Source organism: Asterias amurensis, chromosome 21, assembly GCF_032118995.1.
Source record: "Asterias amurensis chromosome 21, ASM3211899v1".
Classification (NCBI taxonomy): domain Eukaryota; kingdom Metazoa; phylum Echinodermata; class Asteroidea; order Forcipulatida; family Asteriidae; genus Asterias; species Asterias amurensis.
In genome coordinates, this window is record NC_092668.1 from 2,686,122 (window position 1) to 2,710,064 (window position 23,943).

At 36.8% G+C, this 23,943-nt stretch overlaps 1 protein-coding gene across 3 annotated transcripts in view; it reads right to left on the reverse strand.

Moving 5' to 3' along the window:
- LOC139952918 (paladin-like) overlaps positions 1–23,943 on the reverse strand; it is a 48,219-nt gene that overhangs the window by 4,196 nt on the left and 20,080 nt on the right. For all 3 annotated transcript variants that reach the window (XM_071952232.1, XM_071952231.1, XM_071952233.1), the window contains exons 5-15: positions 15,936–16,175; positions 12,826–12,971; positions 11,866–11,977; positions 7,207–7,311; positions 5,765–5,860; positions 5,397–5,534; positions 4,656–4,772; positions 3,026–3,205; positions 1,996–2,049; positions 932–1,084; positions 311–460 (exon numbers count right to left, since the gene is read on the reverse strand). In XM_071952232.1, the coding sequence (XP_071808333.1) occupies positions 311–460; positions 932–1,084; positions 1,996–2,049; positions 3,026–3,205; positions 4,656–4,772; positions 5,397–5,534; positions 5,765–5,860; positions 7,207–7,311; positions 11,866–11,977; positions 12,826–12,971; positions 15,936–16,175 (1,491 nt within the window). The remainder of the gene's footprint in view (positions 1–310; positions 461–931; positions 1,085–1,995; positions 2,050–3,025; positions 3,206–4,655; positions 4,773–5,396; positions 5,535–5,764; positions 5,861–7,206; positions 7,312–11,865; positions 11,978–12,825; positions 12,972–15,935; positions 16,176–23,943) is intronic.

Consider the following 23,943-nt stretch of genomic DNA (forward strand, 5'->3'; position numbering starts at 1 on the left):
AGTTTTCGAGAAAGAAGTAGTTTTCCACGAATTTGATTTATAGACCTCAAGTTTTGAACTTGAGGTCTCGAAATCAAGCATCAGAAAGCACACAACTTCATGTTACAAGGGTGTTTTTTCCTTCATTATTATCTCGCAACTTCTACAACTGATTGGGCTCAAATTTTCACAGGTTTGTTATTTTATGCATATGTTGAGATACACTAAGTGAGAAGACTGGTCTTTGACAATTACCAATAGTGTCCAGTGTCTTTAAATAAAAGACACAAAACAGAAACAAAAGTGTGGTTGTCCTTGAATTTGTACAAACCTTTTTATGCCAGATGACGAGACCTGCGGCCGCCATCGCAGTGGTCGTTCTCTCTTTGCCGCAATCACAGTTGAAGACCAGAGCTGGCCCATCTTCATCAGTGTAGATGTCTTTTAGATCTTTAATGATGTTTACTAAGCGATCAAACTCCTACAAAATATAAAAAACAATATGGTTAAAAAAAATAAAATAATTTTAAGTAAAACAACACTTCCAAAAATGTTTTCTTTTACCTTTAAATTTCTGATGGAAGTGCTCAGTTACTTCCTGTGGTTAAGCACCTCCATGAAATTGGATTATGTTTCTTTAAGTGCTGCTCTAAAAATCAGCAATTTTCTTGATGATGAAACTTTTTAGGATGGCAATACTACTGTGGGAAACGAATAAACTTTATAATCAGTAAGCTTCCTGTCCTGACTGAAACTAATAAGGGGTCTTGTCAAAACTCAATCTTTTCGGAATTGAGAAGTCTCCCGAACCTCTGATAAATCTACTCCAGTAGAATAAAGAAAGACAGTTCTCTAAGAACAAACTCTACCTGGCAAGTAGATACACACAGGAAGTTACCGCAAACCAAATATATATCAATGTTGTTGCGTTTTTAAGACAGAAAAATCTCACCAGTTCTGAAGGTGACCCCTCGCATTCTGCAGCTGTCAATCTGTAGTAGTGAAGCCCCGGTGAGATCTGCTTCTGCTTGTCGAACATTTCTCTGGATGTGAGGATGCTGGAAAACTCCTTCTGTAGTCTTGGTTCCGTGACGTCAACATAAACCTACCAATCACAAAAAAACATGAGTGTGATCAACCAGTCATACTGGATGAACTTTTTATTGATGCAATTTTATTTGTTTCATATAGACAAAAAGGAAATATTTCTCTCGATGTGAGAATGCTGAAAAACTCCTTCTGTAGTCATGGTTCAATGACGTCAACATAAACCTACTAAATACCACCCCCCCCCCAACAAAAAACACAGAGTGTGATCAACAAATCATACTGTATGAACTTGTTATTATAGCAGTTTTATTTGTATCAAATAGAAAAGTGCAAACCATGCCTCTGCGCACAACCACAATCATGGGTACACAGTTTTGGTTTCAACGTTATGAATAACAGTTTGAAAACCGTTGATGGGTTACCTCAATGTTATTTAGACATCAAGTAACAATCGTTGTGTAGAATAATGAAGAACACCTAAGTCCTTGATGTTGTCAAATACAAGATCTGCAAAGAGTTACTCAACATTTTTATTGTAGGTTATTTGGTGGGTTTGTAACAAAAGGATATCCATGACTGTGGCTGTGCATTTCTACTTCCTGGGTCCAATCTCATAGCGTTGCTAAGCAACAAAAAAAATTGCTTAGCATGAAATTTTTGCCTTGATAAAAACAGGATTTCCCCCAAAAATTGCTACGTGCTTTTAAGATAAGCATACAACAGCTGAATACCAGTATCTATAGGAAATGCAACGAAATGGAAATGGTAGGCCTAATCCTGTTTTTATCAAGAAAGAAATTTCAATGCTAAGCAAATTTTCGTGCTAAGCAGCTCTATGAAATTGGGCCCTGATACATGTATCTTGTGACATCCTCTGCTGTTTTTAAATGTGAGCTGCCCCCTCACCCAATGAAAAGCTTGGCTCCTCAACCAAAATGTTAACAGAAATGAAATGAAATACCTCACCTGAAATGGTCTGTTCAACTTAACAAGCTCTTCTTTCAGCTGCAGTTCCTTTTCCTGAAACAGAAATGATTTTGATAATAATAGTGGCTTCTTAGTGACACTCATGGCGCTTCAACATTCCTTAAATCATCTCAGCTCCCGAGAGAGTATACAGCCTGTGCTGCCAAAGATGTAGCGCACTAAGCTAATCAATCACAAGAACCAACTCTGCCCTCACAAGTGTCCAGCAGCCGATTTCACAAAATGCTAGGATTAATCCTATCTTGATTTAGGACGAGTAACTCGTCCTAACTTAGGATTGATCTTATAGTTTGCATGCTGCAGTGCAGGACTGGGACTCGTCCTAAATCCTAAGATTAATCCTAAGTTAAGAAGAGTTTGGTGAAATCGACGGCTGCTCAAGGACACAAGTGTCATGACCAGAATTCGAACCCACTCTGCCGAACAGAAACACCAGAGCGGTCCTCTTATCCGCTCGGCCACGACACCCCATGTTGTAAAAAAAGGTCACAGACTTGTAATAGACCCATCCATTAGAATTATCACATTCTCCTAAGAATGGTAACTTGTATGAAAACAAACCAAGAATGTTATATCTCCAAACTTGTAATATTTTGGAGAAAACGTGTGGTGGTCAATTTCCACCAAAGTTTCATCTCGGGATCATTTGATCCACAAACTATGACAGATTTGGATTGCTTATGCAACTCCCTTTCCAAGAACACAAATTCCAACCAATTTGACCGAGTGTTTACAGATTTATTGTTGTTTAAATGAAATTATTGCAATGTCAGGGAGAGTTTTATGGAGCTAAAGTTTAAAATTTCAGCTTGTTGAGTCAAAATCACCCCATAAACCAAATTTGAAGAACTATTTTCATTTATGTGTTTATTTATTTGTTTATTTAATTATTATTATTATTATTATCATTATTATTATTATATTTTTTTTTTGGGGGGGGGGGCATGGTTAGACAGGGAATGACCTTTTTTAATGTCAACTGAGAAAAAAATCCAACATGCGTGCTTACCTCAAGTTCTTTAACTGTAACTCCGGGTATGTACACATTATCCGACAGCGCTGTGAGTCGTCGCGGTGTGTATGTATACCCGTCACATTCTAGGACGAGCTCCCCTCTCAGTGTGAAGAAGTGAACTGAGGAGTGGCCGTGCTTGGGACCCATGAGCAGGTCGGTGATCTTCGACAAACCCTGCATAGGAAACAGAATGATGTTGTACATATCCTTGTTGTGTAATTCTAATCATGTTTCAAAGGGAAGGTACACGTTTGGTAATTGTCAAAGACCAGTCTTCTCACTTGGTGTATCCCATCATAAGCATATAATAACAAGCCTGTCAAAGTTTGGGCTCAATCGGTCATTGAAGTTGCGAGAAAATGATGAGAGAAAAAACACCCTTGTTGGACGAATTTGTGTGCTTTCAGATAGGAATAAAATACTTCTAGATAGAAGTCTTTTATTATTTAAGTGAGAAATTACTTCTTTCTCAAAACTACATTACTTCAGAGGGAGTTGTTTCCCACAATGTTTTATACCATCAACAGCTCTCCAATGCTCATTACCAAGTCAGTTTTTAAGTTAATATTTGTTTGGAGTAATAACCAATAGTGTACTTTCCCTTTAATATGTTAAATTTACATCGGGGGATAAAGAATATTCATTTTTTTGTATTTACCCATATACACCGATTAAACATAATTAAAAGCAAAACAAAGCTAAAACAGATGAAAAACAAAGGTACCAACTAGACAACCGAGATTGTCCGGTGGCAAGAGGCAGTTCGAACCCTATGTTTTAGCAGTGTGTACAGTACTGCAATCGATTCAATATGTTAAATTTGCATCGGGGATAAAGAATATTCATTTCTAATCATGTTTATTTCATAAAATTCTCAAAGTACCAGCATGCAATTTGTATGTATAAGATTCGTAAGCTAAGATTCGTTCCATATGGTTCCCGAAATTGTTAAAAAAGTCATAAAACTTTAGGAACTCCTGTTTTTATCCCCCAAACTTTTTTTTCCTGAAATAGAAGGGTGGTAGTGTTTTCTTTCAACAGTTTTTTTCCCTGGATTTATTTTGAGGGGTGATACAGAGTTTCAAAGCTGTTTTTGTGACTCAAAACATTTTGAGGAGTGGGCACTTTTTCTTGACTGTTTCTTAAAGGAACACGCTGCCTTGGATCGGTTGAGTTGGTCTTTGAAAAGCGTCCGTAACAGTTTGTCATAAAATGCATATGATGAGAAAGATATTTTAAAAGTAGAATATAATGATCCACACAAGCATCACTCGAAATTGCATGGTTTTACCATGTCGACAAAAACGGTCGGCCATTTATGGGAGTCACATTTTTGACTCCCATAAATGGCCGACGTGTTAGTCGACAAGGTAAAAGGAAAACCACGCAATTTCAAGGCATGTTTGTGTGGATCATTGTATTCTACTTTTACAACACCTCCACCCATATGCGTTTTATAAAAAAACGGTTACAAACGCTTTTCAAAGACCAACTCGACAGATCCAAGGCAACCTGTTCCTTTAAGAATATCTACATATACTGTATATCCTCTACAAAGTCGAATTTCCTTAGGATGCTAAGTTCTTTATCCGTAAACATTATTAATTGCAGCTTATACTCTTACATCTCTTCCTGACTGCGCCATACCGAATACCGGCAGCCCAGGGACCCGTCTAAAGTTGGATGCTTTGACATCTCGCTGTGAGCTCAGTACATCCAGACCGAGATACTCGTCTGCAACCTGAGAAAGAACAAAAAGAAAAGATCGTCATGATCTATATATATATAAACATGGAATGGCGCTATAGAAATTATTTATTATTATTATTATTATTATTATCATCATCATAGCCCAAAATAAGTGTCAACAAAATCTTTAAAAAAATAAAAAAATAACAATAAATAAATATTTAAAAAAAATCACAAATTCAGCAGTCAAGAGAAAGGAGGCCAGCTCACTTTCCAACAGACCCCAAAAATATCACTTTACAAATAACTAATTAGATTAGTGATTTTCCAGGAATTTGATTTTGAGACATCAGATTCAGAATTTGAGGTGCCGAAATCAGCATCTGAAAGCACACAACGTCGTGTGACAAGGTGTTTTTTTCTTTCATTGTTATCTCGCAACTTCGACGACCATTTGAGCTCAAATGTTCACAGGTTTGTTATTTTATGCATATGTTGAGATAGACCATGTGAGAGGACTGGTCTTTGACAACTACCAATAGTGTTCAGTGTCTTTAAAAGACTTGCCAGGTCATTTAATTTTTGTCTGATTTTTCCAAGGGCAAATAAAAAAATCTGAAATCAGACTAGAGTATGAAGAAGAATTGATTCGTGCCGAGCTACGTTTCTCCCTTACCAGGTAACGATGCCCTCTGTTGATGAGACCAGCCGGATTGGTGAACACCTCTGACGAGTCGATGTCACCGAGGATACGATACACGACAGGGTGCTGTTGCATCCAGTTTTGAAACGACTGACAAAACATCTGTACGTTCTGTGCACAAATGAGAAAATAACAAGCAATTAACCACAATGGACACTCAATCTGGAAATGTTTTATAATTGTTGGTTGAACAAAGACAAATTGACTTGAGCAGGACTTGGACCTGTGGCTTACTCCACAAACTGACAAGTCTTGAAGTTCGCTCTCGAAGGGGCCCAGGAATTTTGCTCTGGTGAGCAGTGAGGGGCACCTCTACGAGGAGAATGTAAATTTGTATTTACCTGTTGATGAAGGTAGCTGTTGAAGATGAGCAGGTAACAGTATCGCTCAAGATACCTCAACATCTTCTTGAAGAAATAATCTCTGGCACTTCCTCCCTGTAACAAGAAACAAAGAGAAGATGGTTGAGTAGGAAAAAGTAAATTGCCCCTTACAATTTTTCAAATGCCCTCAAAGAAAAAGGGAAAATATGGCCGCCCTCGCAGCCCCTCCTCTCCCCCATTAGGGCCCAAAATGAACACTGAACCCGAGACCCGTGATTTGAGCTTCAACTCATTTTAGTTTAGGTCTTGTAAAACAAATTTTGGTCCGAAGATCCAGTAAAAAGATTGAGCTACAAGCCCAGCTGAGTCTTTTGGATTCCCTACCCCCTTCCAAATCCAATCCCTGCCCACTGGAAAGCAATGCATCTCCCCAGACTCCTCGGATTTGGGTTGATGTACATCAATTGGACAATAGTCCCGGCCAAAATGTTTGGGCCACGTGACAATAATGATTTTATAATAATAATACTACTACTAATAATAATAATAAAACCATTCTTATATAGCACATATCACTGTGAGGTCCCTATGCGCTATAAAAGGAAATCAACAATTATTGTACAAAGTGAACAGATATGTTTTTAACCGGGTTTTGAATTGTTCTGATGTCTCAGCCTGTTAAACAACCTTTGGAAGACTGATCCATAACTGAATTGCTGCATATTGGACAGAGCAGGAACCGTACGACTTGGTTTTGATAACTGGGGGAGTCAGAAGGGATTTATAATTAGTGCTGGGCGAATAGTGAATTTTTGTTATTCGGATACCGCTGGCCAACTATCCGAAATTAACCGGATATTCGAATAGTTTTTTTTGCCGCTAGAGGGCGCTATTTAAAAAAAATAAAATTAAAAAAAAATTAAAAATATTTTTTTTTTGCCGCTAGAGGGCGCTGTTCGTTTGTGAATGAGATCTTATGGGCGGATTGATATTAGTTTTAGACAGTGTCACTCGGTTCATTCATAAAAATGACCGGATCTAATTTAAAGATGGCGATTTGCTTTTTCTTTTGATCGTGATTGACTCTACGTGAAGAAAAACTTTTGTAATCTTTGAACAAATTACGTCAGAAATGTCATTGTTTTAACTCTTCACGGAGGTGAGCATAGTTAAATACTTAATATATGCTGTTTTATGCTGTCTTAATAGAAGTTTCATAAGGATTCAGACAAAATATTCATATCAGTTGTCGGCCGACGTCCGCGGATATTCGGATATTAAAGAATATCCGGTTACTCGGTTGTAATTACAGAATTATCCGGTTTGTAAATAGGTATTCGCGCCCTATGCGGATATCCGGTTAAGAAAAAAAAGGCATTCGCGGTTACGGATAGGAAAACCTATTCGCCATTAACCGGATATTCGAATAATTCGCCCAGGCCTATTTATAATTGACTTACAGCTATCATGTAATCATCATGTATGTGCTCCATCTTCATCTTATTCACGTAGATATCTCGCCGGATGTTGCCCATGTCATCGGTAAGATCGATCAGAACATCAACCTAAAGATGGAAGAGAGAATGTTAATAAAACTTTAGATCTTTAAAGACAATGGACACTATTGGTAAATGTCAAAGACCAGTCTTCACACTTGGTGTTTCTCAACATAAGCATAAAATAACAAAGCTGTGAAAATTTGAACTTGATTGGTCGTCGGAGTTGCGAGATAACTATGAAAGAAAAAAAAACAACCTTGTCACACGAAGTTGTGTGCTTTCAGATGCTTGATTTCGAGACCTCAAATTCTAAACTTGAGGTCTCGAAATCAAAATCGTGGAAAGTTACTTCTTTCTCGAAAACTACGTCACTTCAGAGGGAGCCGTTTCTCACAATGTTTTATACTATCAACCTCTCCCCATTACTCGTTACCAAGAAAGGTTTTATGCTGATAATTATTTTGAGAAATTACCAATAGTGTCCACTGCTTTTAAAGATGCCTGAGAAAAAACTTCAGGCCCAAAACAATTAAAAATTTACCCGATGTACAGTTTTTTCAAAACATCAACAACATAAAAACATAAAAAATAAAAAATTGATGTGCGTCTAATGCGAATCCCCTCTTCACATGCACGAGTCAATAAAATCATCATCGAAGCATGCTGCACTCAGGAAATGTTTGACTTTCCTTTCATTCAATTCAACACTAATCATAGGACTCCAACGTGTACATTAAGCATTTAAAGGTGCATATTACAGGACTGGCAACGAGAAAATAGAATTAGCTGTCGTAAATTGCTTTCCAACCAAAAGGACCTACAATGGTATCAATGCAAAAAAACAGAAAAAAAAACAAGTCAATGCCTTTACGTTACAACCCCAGGCCTGATACTTCACGGAGGCAATTGCCTCCGTTGCCCCTTGTCATTGCCTTGGTGCCCTTGAAATGCTCCAGTAGAAATTTACAATTTCCTCATAATTTCCTCATAGAGAAATTGCCTTGGTGCCCTTGCCCTTTCAAAAACGAAGCATACAGCCCTGCAACCCTAACACAGTCTTTCTCAAAATAGGCTTTTAGGGTCGAAAGGTCAGGCTATTAACTATTGTTTAGTTGTTTTACAAAACACGCGTTCCTGAAGCATTTCATAGAGTGCCTCCTAAGTTACCTGCAAATACTCTTACTTGTGTGATAAGACACTTACGGGTTATGGAAATCTTAGCATTCCGAGCATCAGCAGTTTTGTGCGCTGGATAAAATGTTCACATGACATTGCAACAATAAACTACTATTTGCTCTTGCAACAACACTCTCCTATTTGCTCATTGCAACAACACACTGCTATTTGTTCTTTGCGACAATACATTTCTATTTGCTTCTTGAAATGTCTGAGTGGTGCACTGTAAACCTCGGGTTAAGATCTCGCTCAACACAAACAACCATCTTAGTGTTAAACAGGGGCTGCTGGACAAAACACTACCAGGCCTGATACTTCACGGAGGCAACAAAGGCGATTGCCTCCATGCCTCCTGGTTAAACGCCTTTGTGCTCTTGAAATGCTCCAGTAGAAATTTAAAACTTTCTCATAGAGTGCCCTTTACCAAGGATAAAATGCTTTGGTGCCCTTGCCCTTATAAGAACTGAGCATACAGGTCTGGATTCAAATAAGGGCAGGGATCTTGTCTTCCTGATGGACGATCAACGTCCTAAGCTCTCAATTTCCCCAGATGATAGGGGCTTTGGGATGACGAAAACAAACCTAACTGCCTCATTTTCTATAAATAAAAAGGACACACACAGTATGGGTTTTGGGAAGAATACTATTAGCAACACAGTATGGGTTTTGGAAAGAAAACAATTATCAACTTCAAGTAACTGTACGTAGATACATGTGCTTGAAGACAATATTATGGGAATAAAAGAGTAGACAACAAGGTTTAAAACTGCTGTGTAAAATAGGCAGGCTCGTGGCCATGTGATAACAATCGCAGGGCTAAGACAATGCAAGGTTTTAAATGGACATTCATAAATACCTTATACCTAGGACAGTTTATCCATTCTGACTGGTCGAGAGTGCATCACGTGGGGTGTTTGAACAGATGATATAACACCATTAAAAAGTGTTGAAACATGGGCGTGACACGCTAGCTTGCACCTGTGCTTATAAGACAGTTTCTTCATTCCTTATTGGTAGAGAGAAATGGCTGGAACAGTTGTGCCACATCACGCAATACGTACAACGCGCACAGCAATCTCCGTATAAGGAGTTGTTTGCCCGAGGGCCTTACCATTTCATAGCTGGAAGGGTGTTGTCATAGCAAAGTAAAAAGAAAACCACGCAATTTCGAGGCAAACTTCTGTGGATCATTATGTTCTACTTTTAAATTATCTATCTAACCATTTGCATTTAATACAAATGGTTTCAAACGCTTTTCAACGACCAACTCGTCCGATCCAAGGCAACGCATTCCTTTAATTTGAATTATTTTTTATATTTTTGAAAACAGCGTTTTACACAGTGCACGCAATACTGTACAAGGAATTGCATAAATTTCCGATTACTTTACAAATTTTCTAGTTTCCCTTTAAGCGGAACGAAACTCATCCTTAGCAACGATTTTCCCCATGAGAAATTGAGTGTAATTGCCTGGCATCACCATGGCAACAGCATGACTATAAATAGCAAATGATGTAACCTTTGTCCTCCCTACGGTCCATGTACATGAATGAGTACTTGTTGTTGGTTGATTTGATATAACATTAGGATTAGAGGCTGGCGCAATTTATCAACTTCAATTTGATTTACATGAAAGGCTTAATCAATGCATGAAGAGATGATAATTGGTTGGCTCAAGACTATTTAGGCCAAAACATTTTTTTATATATTTTGTTTTTAGCATCTTCCCTTTTTGAAAAAAAGTAGAGTTTTTTTTTTAATCAAAATTGCCAGCCGACACATTTTTCAGACAAATCGCTGGGATTTTCCTAGGATTGTTTACAAATATCCCCTTTTTAACATTTTAAAAAGAGTTGTAAAAAAAAAACTTAAAAAAAAAAAACATGAAAGAAATTGCTGAGATTGTTACCAGTTAAAAAAAAAAATTTAAAAAAAATTAATTGAAAGGGAGCGACCTCAAAAAAGGAAAAAGGTCGAGACGTGGAACATGATACATTTTTTTTAATGATAAATAGTAAGACATTAACAATACGCCCATGTCATAATGACACAAGGAAATAACGCAGCGAAATCACTACACAGCAACTGTTTCATTTCCCATGGAGAAATTTTCCAACACTGTTGGAATTAGAAATAACAGTTTCCATCGCCATAGAAACGGCCTGGCTACCTTAATATACACTGATTACAAACATAGGCCGTCTGTGGCCTTGTGGGGTAAGGAGATATCTAATAAAAAAAATACATCAAAAAAATTTGCACGTTTATATCGTTGAATGCATAATGAGGAACCATTAGGCGATCCACTGTCAAAATACCACCATTAGCTTGAATTCCACGCTTGGGAGTTCCCCCTTCCCATCAGTCGAAAAACGTCTTTAAAAGCTTTTTTTTTTTCTTTTTTTTTGCAAGATGCGGAAAAAATTTCACCTTGGATGGCCATGAGATATTGCCAGTCACCGTGATGTGTCATTCAACCTTGTGTCGTTACATCAAGCAGCATAAAAAGGTTGGGATGTAGATTGCTTTTTTGCCAATGCAATGATGATTTATAGGTAAAATTGTCTAGCAAGGAACAATAAAAAGTCTCATAAAAGTTTCAGCTGATTACATGTGTCTACTTGGTAGGGGAAAAAAAGAAAAGAAAAAAAAGAAAAAAACTTACGATATTTTCACAAGTACATATACGTTGAAACAATCCTTATTTCAATAGCAAGATGACAGCGAGTACCAACCGCATCTCTAGCTGTAGCATTTACGACTGGAAACAAACACCAATTTCATAGAGCTGCTAAGCACAAAAATTTGCTTAGCATGAAATTTCTCCCTTGATAAAAACAGGATTACCAACCAAATTTCCAGTAACCAGTAACAAACAACATGCAAAATATAGAAATTTGGTTGGTAATCCTGTTTTTATCAAGGAAGAAATGTCATGCTAAGCAAATTTTTGTGCTTAGCAGCTCTGTGAAATTGGGCCCTGGATGAATCGTTTCTCAGAACCACTTTTTTTGGTAGTGACAAATTGTCCAAACCATATTAACTCAAAGGGAATCATTTCATAGCATCCTTTATACTACCAACAGCTGTTGGTAATTTTTTTATAGTCATAGATTTTGGAGTACTTACATTACATGTACCAATTTATGACCCTAACTTTAAATCCATTGGACCCTTTCGGTACAGAAAAAAAGAACAAAGTTCACAGATTTACAAACAATTTACCGGGTTTACAGATGGTAATGGTGAAAGATTTATCTTGAAATATTAGTACATGGAATGCTTTACTTTTTGAGAAACGGTAAAACAATATAAATTCTCGCTAACAAGAATTACGAATTTGTTATAAACACATGTCATGACACGGCAAAACGTGCGGAAGCAAGAGTGGGTTTTCCCGTTATTTTCTCAGAGTGATTTTGAGACAGAGTGATTGTTACATACCTCTTTTTTGATCTGGACTCCGTCCGGCAGTATTACACACAGCTTCTGTACTATCGGAAACTCCCCTTGCTCTAGGTTAGGATGATCCGGGTCAATGGGCGTGGCAGGTTCACTGTGTAAAGAACAAGGACAAATAAAATACAACGAAAAGATTTGTTTCATTTTAGCCTTTGAGAAAGACTCTGCTGGGGGTCAAAAACATCTAGGCAAAATTTCATAGCGCTGCTTAACGGTCAGCAAATTTGCGTGCTTACTGTAGAAGAAAACTTTGTTTAAGACTTAGCGTATTTCACAGGTTAGCAGAAAAATTGGGCAGCCATATTGCGTGTTTACCATGGATTTGCATTGTGACGTCATAGAAATTGCACAGTAAGCAAAAAATCGGCTGCTAAGCAGCTCTATGAAATTGGGCCCTGACCATTACCTTTATTTTTTTTTTTTTGGGGGGGTTTATTTCAGAAAAAATGTCAAGATGGGACATGTTGTAAAATACCAATTCAGAACATGACTTAACTATGATCCATTAATGCATATCACACATAGGATAAAAAAAATTAAAATATTGAGCATGATTTTTAATTTGTTGAACTGCTAGTAATAAAGTTTGAAGTCTATCTGGTATTTATTGGCTGTACTGTTTGTAATCCCCTAAACTTTAGACTACGTCTAATTTCCCTGGTGACAAATACTTAAGTTTGATCTATAGTATCCATTTTTAATTTTAATCTTATGAAATAGTTTAAAGTTAGCTTAAGTGATACAGAAAAAAAATCTCTCAAAACAGCCCCCCCCCCCACCAGCAGATTAATCCAACCCTTGCTTATTTAAGTAGGATTTGAAACTTTTTTTATTATTTGATTGCACAATGGATAAGAGGCTAAACACTGGCCCAACCCACCCGCGCTTATTCCACTCGCGCTTGTGTGTGTTCATGTATATTATTGTTGTTATTGTACTTACTATGCCTCCTCTGGGAAGCCCTGCTTATGTGCGAGTACCAGCATACCGAGTACCATGGCAAAGCTTGTACGACTGGCTCCCATGTGACCTACAAACATGATCCCCGGCGTTGATGTGTCTTGGTGGTCAAATAGAGATGGAACATCCTGCGGAAAGAAAAGTTTATTGGTATAAATTACAATAATAATAGACGTAACTTATTTAGCGTCTATCACCCTAAGGTTCTTATGCGCTGTAAAGGCAGTGGACACTATTGGTAATTACTTAAAATAATTATTAGCATAAAACCCTTCTTGGTGACGAGTAATGGGGAGAGGTTGATGGTATAAATCATTGTGAGAAACGGCTCCCTCTGAAGTGCCATATTTTTCAAGAAAGAAGTAATTTTCCACAAATTTGATTTTGAGACCTCAGATTTAGAACTTGAGGTCTCGAATTCAACCGTCTAAACACACACAACTTCGTGTGACAAGGGTGCTTTTTTTCTTTCCTTATTATCTCGCAAGTTCGATGACCGATTGAGCTCAAATTGTCACAGGTTTGTTATTTTATGCATATATGTGGAGATATACCAACTGTGAGGGCCAATCCTTGACAATTACCAATAGTGTCCGACGCCTTTAAAGAGAGAAAGAAATATAATGAAAAGGCAGAAAAGAATGAAATTAACTGTGATAACACTGATTGAAGAAATGTGTTTTAAAACAGGTTTTAAATCGATCAGTAGTTTCAGCTTGTTTGACATTGTTTGGTTAAACTACATTGTAGTGATACGTGAGGCTGAAAAAAGATGTTAAGAAGGGGGTCATGGCCTAGAAGTTTAGAGCATCGAATTCAAACTCCGATTGTTTACATGTATGTCATCGAAGTTAGTGTTCAAATCCCGGTCCTGACACTTGTGTCCTTGAGCAAGATGCTTTATACTATAATTGCTTCTGTTTATCCAGGGGGTATAAACAGGTTCAATGTATCTGCAAGGGTAGAGGTTTATATTGCGTATGAAAAAACCTTTGAAGAGCCACATAAAAAAGAAAATAGTTTTAACCCACCCGCACCCCACACCAAATTTTGATCTTAAAATGTTGAATGGCTTTATAATAGCTATGCTCTACAATGGCCAAGCTGTGACACGTGCAAGATCTTTAATTGAACATTTCACAAATTGCAAAATCCTTCATCCACACAATGAGCTAATTAAAGAGCAAAAATAGCAAGCCAAATTAACCATTCATAATATGGTATTTTTAGCACAAGGCTCCATTTCTGAAATACTTCCCCTTCCTCCGGAATTCCAAGTTAGTTTAATTGATGGTTTGCTGGATGCATGTTTTCATCTTGCGCATTTTTTCCCCATTATGAATTAAAGGCAGTGGACACTATTGGTAGTTACTCAAAATAACTATTAGCATAAAACCTTACTTGGTAATGAGTAATGGAGAGCTGTTGATAGAATAAACGATGCCAGAAATGGCTCCCTCTGAAGTAGCTTAGTTTTCGAGAAAGAAGTAATTTTCCACGAATTTGATTTCGAGACATCAGAATTAGATTTTGAAGTCTTGAAATCAAGCATCTGAAAGCACACAACTTCGGTGACAAGGGAGTTTTTTCTTTCACTATTATCTCAAAACTTCGACGACCATTTGAGCTAAATTGTTCACAGGTTTGTAGTATCCAGTGTCTTTAATGCAAAAACAGTTCATGCATTTTGAAGTCGCAGTTCTTTAATCACATCACATTTTTTTCACAAAACATGAGCACGTCTCAACTTGAGCAAAATGGTGGTTGCCAATTACGATGTCAAATATCGCTTCAGATTCACATTCGCATTTAAAGAAACACGTTGCCTTGGATCGGACGAGTTGGTCTATGAAAAACGTTTGAAACCCTTTGTTATGAAATGCATGTGGTTAGAAAGATGTTTTAAAAGTAGAATATAATGATCCACACAAGTATCACTCAAAATTGCACGGTTTTCATTTTACGTCGCGAACTAACACGGTCGGCCATTTATGAGAGTCAAAGTTTTGACTCCCATAAATGGCCGACCGTGTTTGTCGATGAGGTAAAATGAAAACCACGCAATTTCGAGGCATATTTGTGTAGATCATTGTATTCTACTTTTACAACATCTTTCTAACCATATCGATTTTATAACAAACGGTCACAAGACGCTTTTCAAAGACCAACTCGACCGATCCAAGGCAACGTGTTCCTTTAAGGTAAACGACGAAACAGCTGCGCAAATATTTCATTTCATTTCTAATAATAATACAAGCATTTGTAAGGCGCACTTTCATGTGAACCATTCAAAGGCGTTGTACTATGAATCGCGTAGTGGACCAGCAATAGAACTTTGAAGGTGATGCGTTTCGCAACAGCACAACAGGCAGCAAATGGATGGATTCAAAAACAGGGCCCAATTTTATAAAGCTTGTAAGCACTGTAACTTGCTTAACAGATATTTCTAACATAAACCATGAAACAGGCTACCAGCCAAAACTAAATTAAAGGAACGTTACAGAATTGGTAAGAAACATAAAACTTACATGGTCTAATGATGATGATAGTAGAAAACATCCCTTGAAATATTTCTGTCTGAAATGTCATAATTTGATCAGAAATAAATAATCTAACTTCGCATTTGGAGTTTATCGCTCAGTGAGCGTTTTATTCATTTTAATTTTGGCATCGATGCAATGCAAAATTTGTAATCGGTTTTTCACTATTCTCTCGTGACCCAGATGGCCGATCGATCTCAAACTTCTACAGGCTTGTCAGTTTATGTATATGGTGGATTACGTAAAGTGCTTACACTGCCAGCAACTGTTTTGTTAGTAAAAACCAATTCTGTAATGTTCCTTTAAGTTTACATTGTCGTGACTGGGGCCCCACTCGTTATTTGCCTAGCAAAGAAATTTGTCAACCATCAGGCCTGGAATTACCCTCGTATTGGCCTTGGTGCCTCTTGAAAAATATCACAGAGCTTGAAGACAATCCAATGAAAGTGCCCCTTTCAAAATTAAAATGGCCTTGCCCTCTTTAAGATGAAATTCCAGGGCTGAACAATTGCATTAACTTTGACAAGAAGACAACAAAAGTTTACTTCATACCTTCAAGACATCAAAGAAGGTGTCGATAATATGTTCGTCTGGTGCCCCGTCCGACTTCATAGGCATCCTTAGGTATCTGGCATTAGACTGTGAGACTGTGTGGACGGCGTACATCTCTCCTATGGTCTGGAGATGCTCCTCGTATACTATCTGGTATTTATGGGGCTCGTTGGTGAACTCTTCTATGTCTTCGTAGAAGAAGAACTCATTGTTCTCGTCACGGAGAGCGTATTTGACAATCTAAAACGGTGAAAGGATCACATCAGTTATTAAACCAAAGTCTTTATAATATTAATAATGAAAATAATACCGTTATAAAGTGTCTCTTCCGTAGGATGCAAAGCACTCGGAGAATGACCAAGAAAAAACTACATACAATTTTCTATGCAATTATGGCTTTCCATAGTTTTCCCAATCTCGGTTGGCAAAAACTCGAGCTGTGATATTGCAATAGAAAGGTTATATTTTCAATTATTTTAAGAAAGACAAATTCTCCTAACAGTACAGAACCTTAATTTAATTACTACTTGCAAAGAAATATACCAATTATGATTTATAGTTACAGGTACAAATTAATTAATTTAAGACTGATTCATACAACGACCATTCAAATTCATTAGCAAGCGCTGTAAAAAAAAAAAAACTGGTTTGTCGTTAAAAAACACTCTCAATTAAAGGGGAAAAAAATTTGCCTTATGTTTTATATGTTGGATGCATGATGGCAGTGTGCATTGTGTAAAAGGCTGAACGCATGTTCATTGATAATGGTTCATTATAATTAATTTAAGAGCGTATTATACTAAGTCTTCATTTCATCCAGCCCCAGATATAAATGCACTGCAGGGCTGTATGCTTCGTTTTTGAAAGGGCAAGGGCACCAAGGCATTTTCTTCTCGGTAAAAAGCACCCTATGAAGAAATTGCAAATTTGTACTGGAGCATTTCAAGGGCACCAAGGCAATGACCAGGGGACACGGAGGCAATCACCTTCGTTGCCTCCGTGAAGTATCAGGCGTGCAAAAACTGCCAAGGTTGTTTCCATAATTATTGAACAAAGATAAATTTAATTTTTTCTATGATTTCACACAAAAAATCAAGAGAACAATGCTCCAGATTGTACAGTATGGTTTTGTTTTTTTAGAAATGTTTGATTGCTTTCGATAACAAATGTAACTAACCTGTGAAAATTTCTGGCAATTAAAGAGCCTGCAAACTTGGTCATTTTTAGACCGACCAAACAAACTTCATTGCTTGTTGGTAAGAGTTTCAAAATTCAAAAAATTGCTCAATCACTTTACAGGGATATGGCTTTAGCTCAACATTGCTCACTGCCTTTAAAAGTCTATGCAGGCCTGGTTTTTCAGCTTTGAGTATGTTGAAAGCAAGGCCATTTGTATTTTGCAAAGGGCACCCCCCATCGTAAAATCTTAGAGTCTAAGGGAAACTTTTTGTGGGCGCACCCAGGCCAAAACAAAGGGCAACAAAGGCCTTGACCTCCTAGCGTTCTACATGTTTCTGGCAGTTTTTTTTCACGGATGTTTTATATATAATGTCATGTTTTGTTGTTCTGTTTTATCTTAAAGGAACACGTTGCCTTGGATCGGTCGAGTTGGTCTTTGAAAAGCGTTTGTAACCGTTTTTTATAAAATGCATATGGGTAGAAAGATGTTGTAAAAGTAGAATACAATCATCCACACAAACATGCCTCGAAATTGCGTGGTTTTCCTTTTACCTCGTTGACTAACACGTCGGCCACGTCAAAATTTTGACTCCCATAAATGGCCGACCATGTTAGTTCGCACAGTAGAAGGAAAACCACGCAATTTCGAGGCAAACTTGTGTGGATCACTGTATTCTACTTTTAAAACATCTTTCCAACCATATGCATTTTATAAAAAACGGTTACAAACGCTTTTGTTTTGACCAACTCGTCCGATCCAAGGCAACGTGTTCCTTTAAGATTGTCACCCTTACCAAGACTCTTTAAATGATGATGAATGATTTTACCAGAGGTTTCATTTACAAACAATTTGTCATGTTTTATAAATAGGTTTTATCTCAGGATTGCACTGTTACCAAGAATGTTTAAATTCGTAATCTGTAAAAAAAAAAAATCCTACAATTTGTTATTCTTTATGTGTAAATGTTGATTAATGTTTAACAAAATGAAAATAATCTGCATTATACAACACACCAGTTTTATGGACACAAAGATTTTTTTTCAAAGGCCACAAACAGGTTAAAATTGACATATTTGTACATTTTAAAAATTTTGTTTAAAATCCGTTTAAAAAAAACCCAGACTAAACTAAAAATGAAAAAAAAAAAAAAAAATCACATTTCAAAGATTGCTCCAGCTGCAATTTTCATGGATCTTTGGAGCTACTCATTAACAATTCATAGCGTGTTCTGCATTCTCAGTGTTGATTATACCCAAGTGGCCAGCATCCTTCATGAGGAAAGACTGGATACTTAAGGGCACTGGATACGTTTTTTGTCAACGACTAGTATTCTCACTTGGTGTATCCCAACATATATATGCATAAAATAACAATCCTGTGAAATAGGGACTCAATTGGTCTTTGAAGTTGCACAAGAATAATGAACGAAAAACACCATTGTTGCACAATACATGTATGTGTGTGCTTTCAGATGCATAATAAAATGCTTTAGCCGAAGTCTTTTATAATTATTTGAGTGAGAAATTACCTACATGTATCAATGATTTGAGGCATTACCTCTTCCTCAAAAGACTACCACCTCAAACTGTGTTACTTAAGAGGGAGCTGTTTCACACAATGTTTTATACTATCAACCTCTCCCCATTACTCGTTACCAAGTAAGGTTTTATGCTAATTATTATTTTGAATAATTACCAATAGTGCCTTTAAGATAAAAGAAATTTCATCATACTGTACAGAAACCCCTTCAGAGAATACTCGCACAATTTATATTGGTTGTTTGGTCTTTTATGGTCCGCCACTTTAAAAGGGAGTTTCCACTCTGAAGGGGAGTTTTTGTCTCACTATTGGTTTTTCCAGCCAGTGTTCCTTTGTTTTTTGTTTCTAATTGTTATGCCTACAGTACACAAACCTCCAGTGTTCCTTTGTTTTTTGTTTCTGATTGTTATGCCTATAGTACACAAACCTCCCTGGAGGTTGTTCCTATCTATGAACAATGTGTCGCGTTGCTGAGTTACTCCCGTTTGAAATTAGCCAATACATCATTTTTTTTCTGATAAACGAATTACAAGTAAAGTGATGTTTTCAACTACCATTTCGTGCAAAAGGATACAAACAAGACATAAGTATGATCACAAATTTTTATTTTTTTTTTACACATTAAACTATCCATAACTTAATAATTTATTGGGCGACATCTGACTCATTTTCACAGAGTGGGTCACATTTGGTATTGTCAAAGACCAGCATTCTCACTTGGAATATCCCAACATATGCATAAAATAAAAAAAATCTAAGTAAAAAAAAAGTTAAACAAATAAAACAAATTGAAAGTGAATAAATTCAAAAATAATAAAATAAAAGTGTTATATATAGTTTGTTTAAATTATATTGTTTATCGATTATTTAAATAAGAGTAAACAAATAAAGTTGATGTGTCCCCCCCGGACTGTTTGATTAATGTATCAACGGTTTTATTCTTGATTTTTACAGCAGTAAATGTGTCTTATAATATGCGCAAGTTGTTACACATACAGCATGCAATTAAAACTTTGTAGTGTTGTACTGTGACTGTTGAAATCAAACGCAAGTATTCCTCAGCTGGAGAATATTTTTGCCCATAAATAGTTAATTACTGCCGAGCAATCTGATTGTATTATCCTCCGGATGGAACGTGAAACCATCTATAGGTTCAATTTTGTTGCGTAATGAACGTAAACTTACCCCAGTATACTTATTGCCAAAAGACGGGGTTTTCGCCCCGGTGTTTCTAGCAGACTGCACAGCATAACCTTGTCAACCCTTACATTACACCTCTCTGTTATAAACACAATATTCTCAAATTGGAAGATATTTATAATGTGCAAATAGCTACTCATTATTTTGATTATCGGAATAATTCACTTCCAGAAAAATCTAAGTAATCCCATTTTCTTTTCACTGAATCGAGATTTTCATGCTTTCTCCACAAGACATGACAGTCTACTTCACGCCTTTTGTATTTGTAGAGTTGGCGTTGCTTCATCCAATTATCGCTTTACCCTTCCAAAAATTTATAATTCTTTTCCTAATGAACTTAGGGAATGTTTTATTAATGTTCCGAAAAAGCGCTTGATTAAACAACTGAAAGACTTTTATTTAATTAAGTATAAAGATTTTCTATGTACTAATTTGAATTGTCACACATGTCATTAGAGCAGGACATTGAAAGAAAAATATATATTTATATTTAAATATGTGTACAAGTTCATATCTTTTAGGCCTAATATCTTTATTTTGCTTTACACTATTGTTCTTCAAAGATGTGCTTTATTTTATTTTAGGGTTACTATAATTTACTTTCATAATACACTTGTCATTTGTGAAACCAGTGCAGCATTTCATTTTTTATTTTTTATAGCAGTTCGGGTGCTCCACTACAGGAGGGTCTTACCTCCTCTGGCTGCAACCCCCATTTGTACTTAATTTAAATTTATAACAGTATTTATATACTTGAAATCATCATTGTTGTATTTTTTTGTTGTACAAATGGAAATAAAACAAACAAACAAACAAACAAGGTGTTATATTAATGAGTTTCATAATTCAAACATGTAGCTGTCGCTATAAATGAATTTGCGCATTGACACGCCTGTCTGGTATACATGTAGTAAATTAATGTACTATAATTATAATTTTAAATTAGTTTCTGGTTTCTCTTTCTTTTGAGAGTATTGTGGCTGAGTTTTGTGGCGCATGTCAGGTACTGTCGTAGTTATGACAAGAAGAAAAAATACAACGATGGGAATGAAATCAAAAATCAAGAGGAAAACCACGACCAAGCAAAGCCTGCAGCATTGAGCTAAAGAATGTTTTAAAACTTGTTTTACATGCGAGTTGGCAATGTGTAGATGTATGCTTTTGCCTGTTTATTGTTAATTTCTGTTTGCTTTAAACTGTGCTTTTGTGTGTGTGTGTGTATTGATGCATGCTTTAACCCGTTCATTATTAATTTCTGTTTTCCCGTTTATTTTAAATTTGAATGGTGTATTGTCAGCCTTTTTTTTTTTTTTTTTTTTTTTTTACTTTATGGAACAAGAACAGCAACAAAATAAATGAAATATCAAATTTAAAATTCCCTGCTTGTGATATTTCATCCAGTTGTTATAATGACTTCTTTAAAAAATATCAATGCCTGTTCTTCAGGATGTGTGTGGATTCCACATTCATGTGAAAATTACTTGACAGTTTTTGTTTTTGTTTTTTTTCCTCAGTAAATAGACCCTGTATTTAGCGATAACTTTCGCATGTGACCTTCATTGTATCTGTCTTTATATTGTTACATTTAAATCAACTCAGCAATAAGCTCGGTTCATACTTCCTGCAAATGTGAATGCGATACAAATTTTGACGTCACAAACTCGCAACGAATAATTCGCGTCAGTTGACTTGTGAGAAAACAGCCCTGTGACAGCCCTGTAAAAGCATTCGCATTCGCTGACAAAACCAATTTATTACCCTACCCTTAACCCTGTAGCGATCATAGCGGCTGCAAGCGGCTTACACCGAAATGCTACGGGCGTTTCGGCAAGGTTTGACCCATTTATCAAATTAAAAATTAACCTACCAGATTTGACCTACTTAATTGACCTACTTATGCAACAGCAAGAGGTCAAAACAAAATTTGATGCACTGAATTGACATCTGGGCCGTTGTTTCAAAACAACTCTTAAGCAATAGAACAATACAATTCTGTTTCTGAATAATTTTCACAACATTTTTGCTGAAAATAACCAAATCAAAAAGTACATTAGGTTAACAATGTCTGGTCATAAAATGGCGATGGTTGTACACAAATGAATGGTCTCTGAAGGGTTTAAACCTTAAAAGATAATTTGAAAATGAGTTTGAAAGAGTAACTATTTATAGTCAACCATATTTCACTGCAAGGATGAAGACAAATTTCAGGGTGAAACAACTTTAATGAAAACTAAAACACTAAGCTGCAATAAATAAGTCATTTTTTTTCCCTGACACATTTCGCTGTCCATCATGTCGTCCGCGAAAAACCTCAAAACAAGCCATCAAGAAAATTGCTTGCTCATGCGTACACACTGCCACCAGCCCCCATACATCGGCAGTCTATTTACGCTTCCAGGCATGCTGGCCAATTTTGTATTTTTCCCACCACTGCAGAATTTTACAAAATTGATTTATAACGGAGACAGCTTGGTTGGTTACCATGACATCAGGCGTTTTAAACCACACACTCGGAATTCGGTACAATTTGATGCAAATTGATGCAACTGCCTTTTTGCTTTGCTGTAGGGATGTGCGTGCATAATTGCGCGCATAAATTGACTGGTTGCACACGCAGGTAAGTATATGCACATTGCATTACAGTGTTTAATGATAACAGTTTACGAGTGTAGTGGTAAACTGTGACCCAAATAAAAGTTGATAATCCCCTGCAAATACATGCATTGTCTAAAAGCTACATGACTGTCTCTAATAAACATACATTGTACTTGATCTTAAATTTTGTATTAAAAAAACAAATAGTAAAGAAAGAAAGAAAAAGCGCTTTATGAAAACAAATATAGTTTAAAATGAGCAAAATCTGCCCTCATCCACCCAAGGATGAGCAGATCAAAAAACTATTCACATTTAGAATTGGGGAACATCATTGCTGAATTGCAATCTTGGGGAAACCTTTGCTGGGCAGCACAGTATATTTTGCTCAGAATGCTGGGCAAAGTTATTTAGTTCTGGGCAGACCCACCCAGCACCGCCCAGCACAGCACCGCCCACCGTGGCTACAATGATGGTGATGGCCTGTCGCTGCGGAGGGGCTTAGAGCATCACACTCAAGTTGAATCATTATAGGCGACCGAGTCATCAGGGTGTGGGTTCGAATCCCGGTCGTGACACCTGTCTCCTTGAGCAAGACACTTAACTATAATTGCTTCTCTTCACCCAGGGGTAAATGGGTACTTGTGAGGGCAGAGATGGTTCTTGTGATTGGTTTAGCTTAATAGTGTGTTACATACTTGGCAGCGCAGGCTGTATATTCCCAAGGGAGCTGAGATGGTTTAAGGAATTAAATAAACGGCCCATTGACCAGGGGTAATAATGTTGGAGAACCATTAGCATCATTGAGTGATGGATTTGAGCGCTATTTATGTAAAAAAAACACTATTATTATTATTATTATTATGGGAGCTTCTCAAAAGTCGGTCACATTCTTGGCGTAAAAAACATCAGAACGTTCCAGATGACCGTACCAACGCGCTGAAGTACGGGATTATCCCTACACGAGAGTAATTACGTGCATTAGTAGTTTGAAAGCTCCTTTGGAACATTCCGTCGATCCAGCAGAACGGGTTAGAGCACGCGCTAGAATATTTATCCCATTCCAATTAGAAAGCCCCTACTGTTCCGATATTTGAGACTCTCCTTTCTAAAGAGGGATTTCTCGAGGGTCGCTGTTCAAGATGCGAACCGGAAAGGTCTCTGACAGGTAATTTTTCTTTCAGTTTAAGTACGGGACTCTGCACAAAAGGCAGTTTCTAAAAGGCAATTATTATCTTCAAATAAAACTATTGGAGATGGAAAATTGCATTTTCCATTTATCGGCAGTTTGAAAAGACGGTGGAAGATTGAATTGGTAAATGTCTATTAAACTCTGAATGATGCACGTTTGCAAACGATGCATACACTACGACTACGGGCATGGGGTGTCCTATTAAGCAATTATTTTAAAAATAATAATAATAATAATAATAATAATAATAATAATAATAATTATACCCCCCCCCCCCCCCAAGAAAGTATTAATGCACAAAGGAG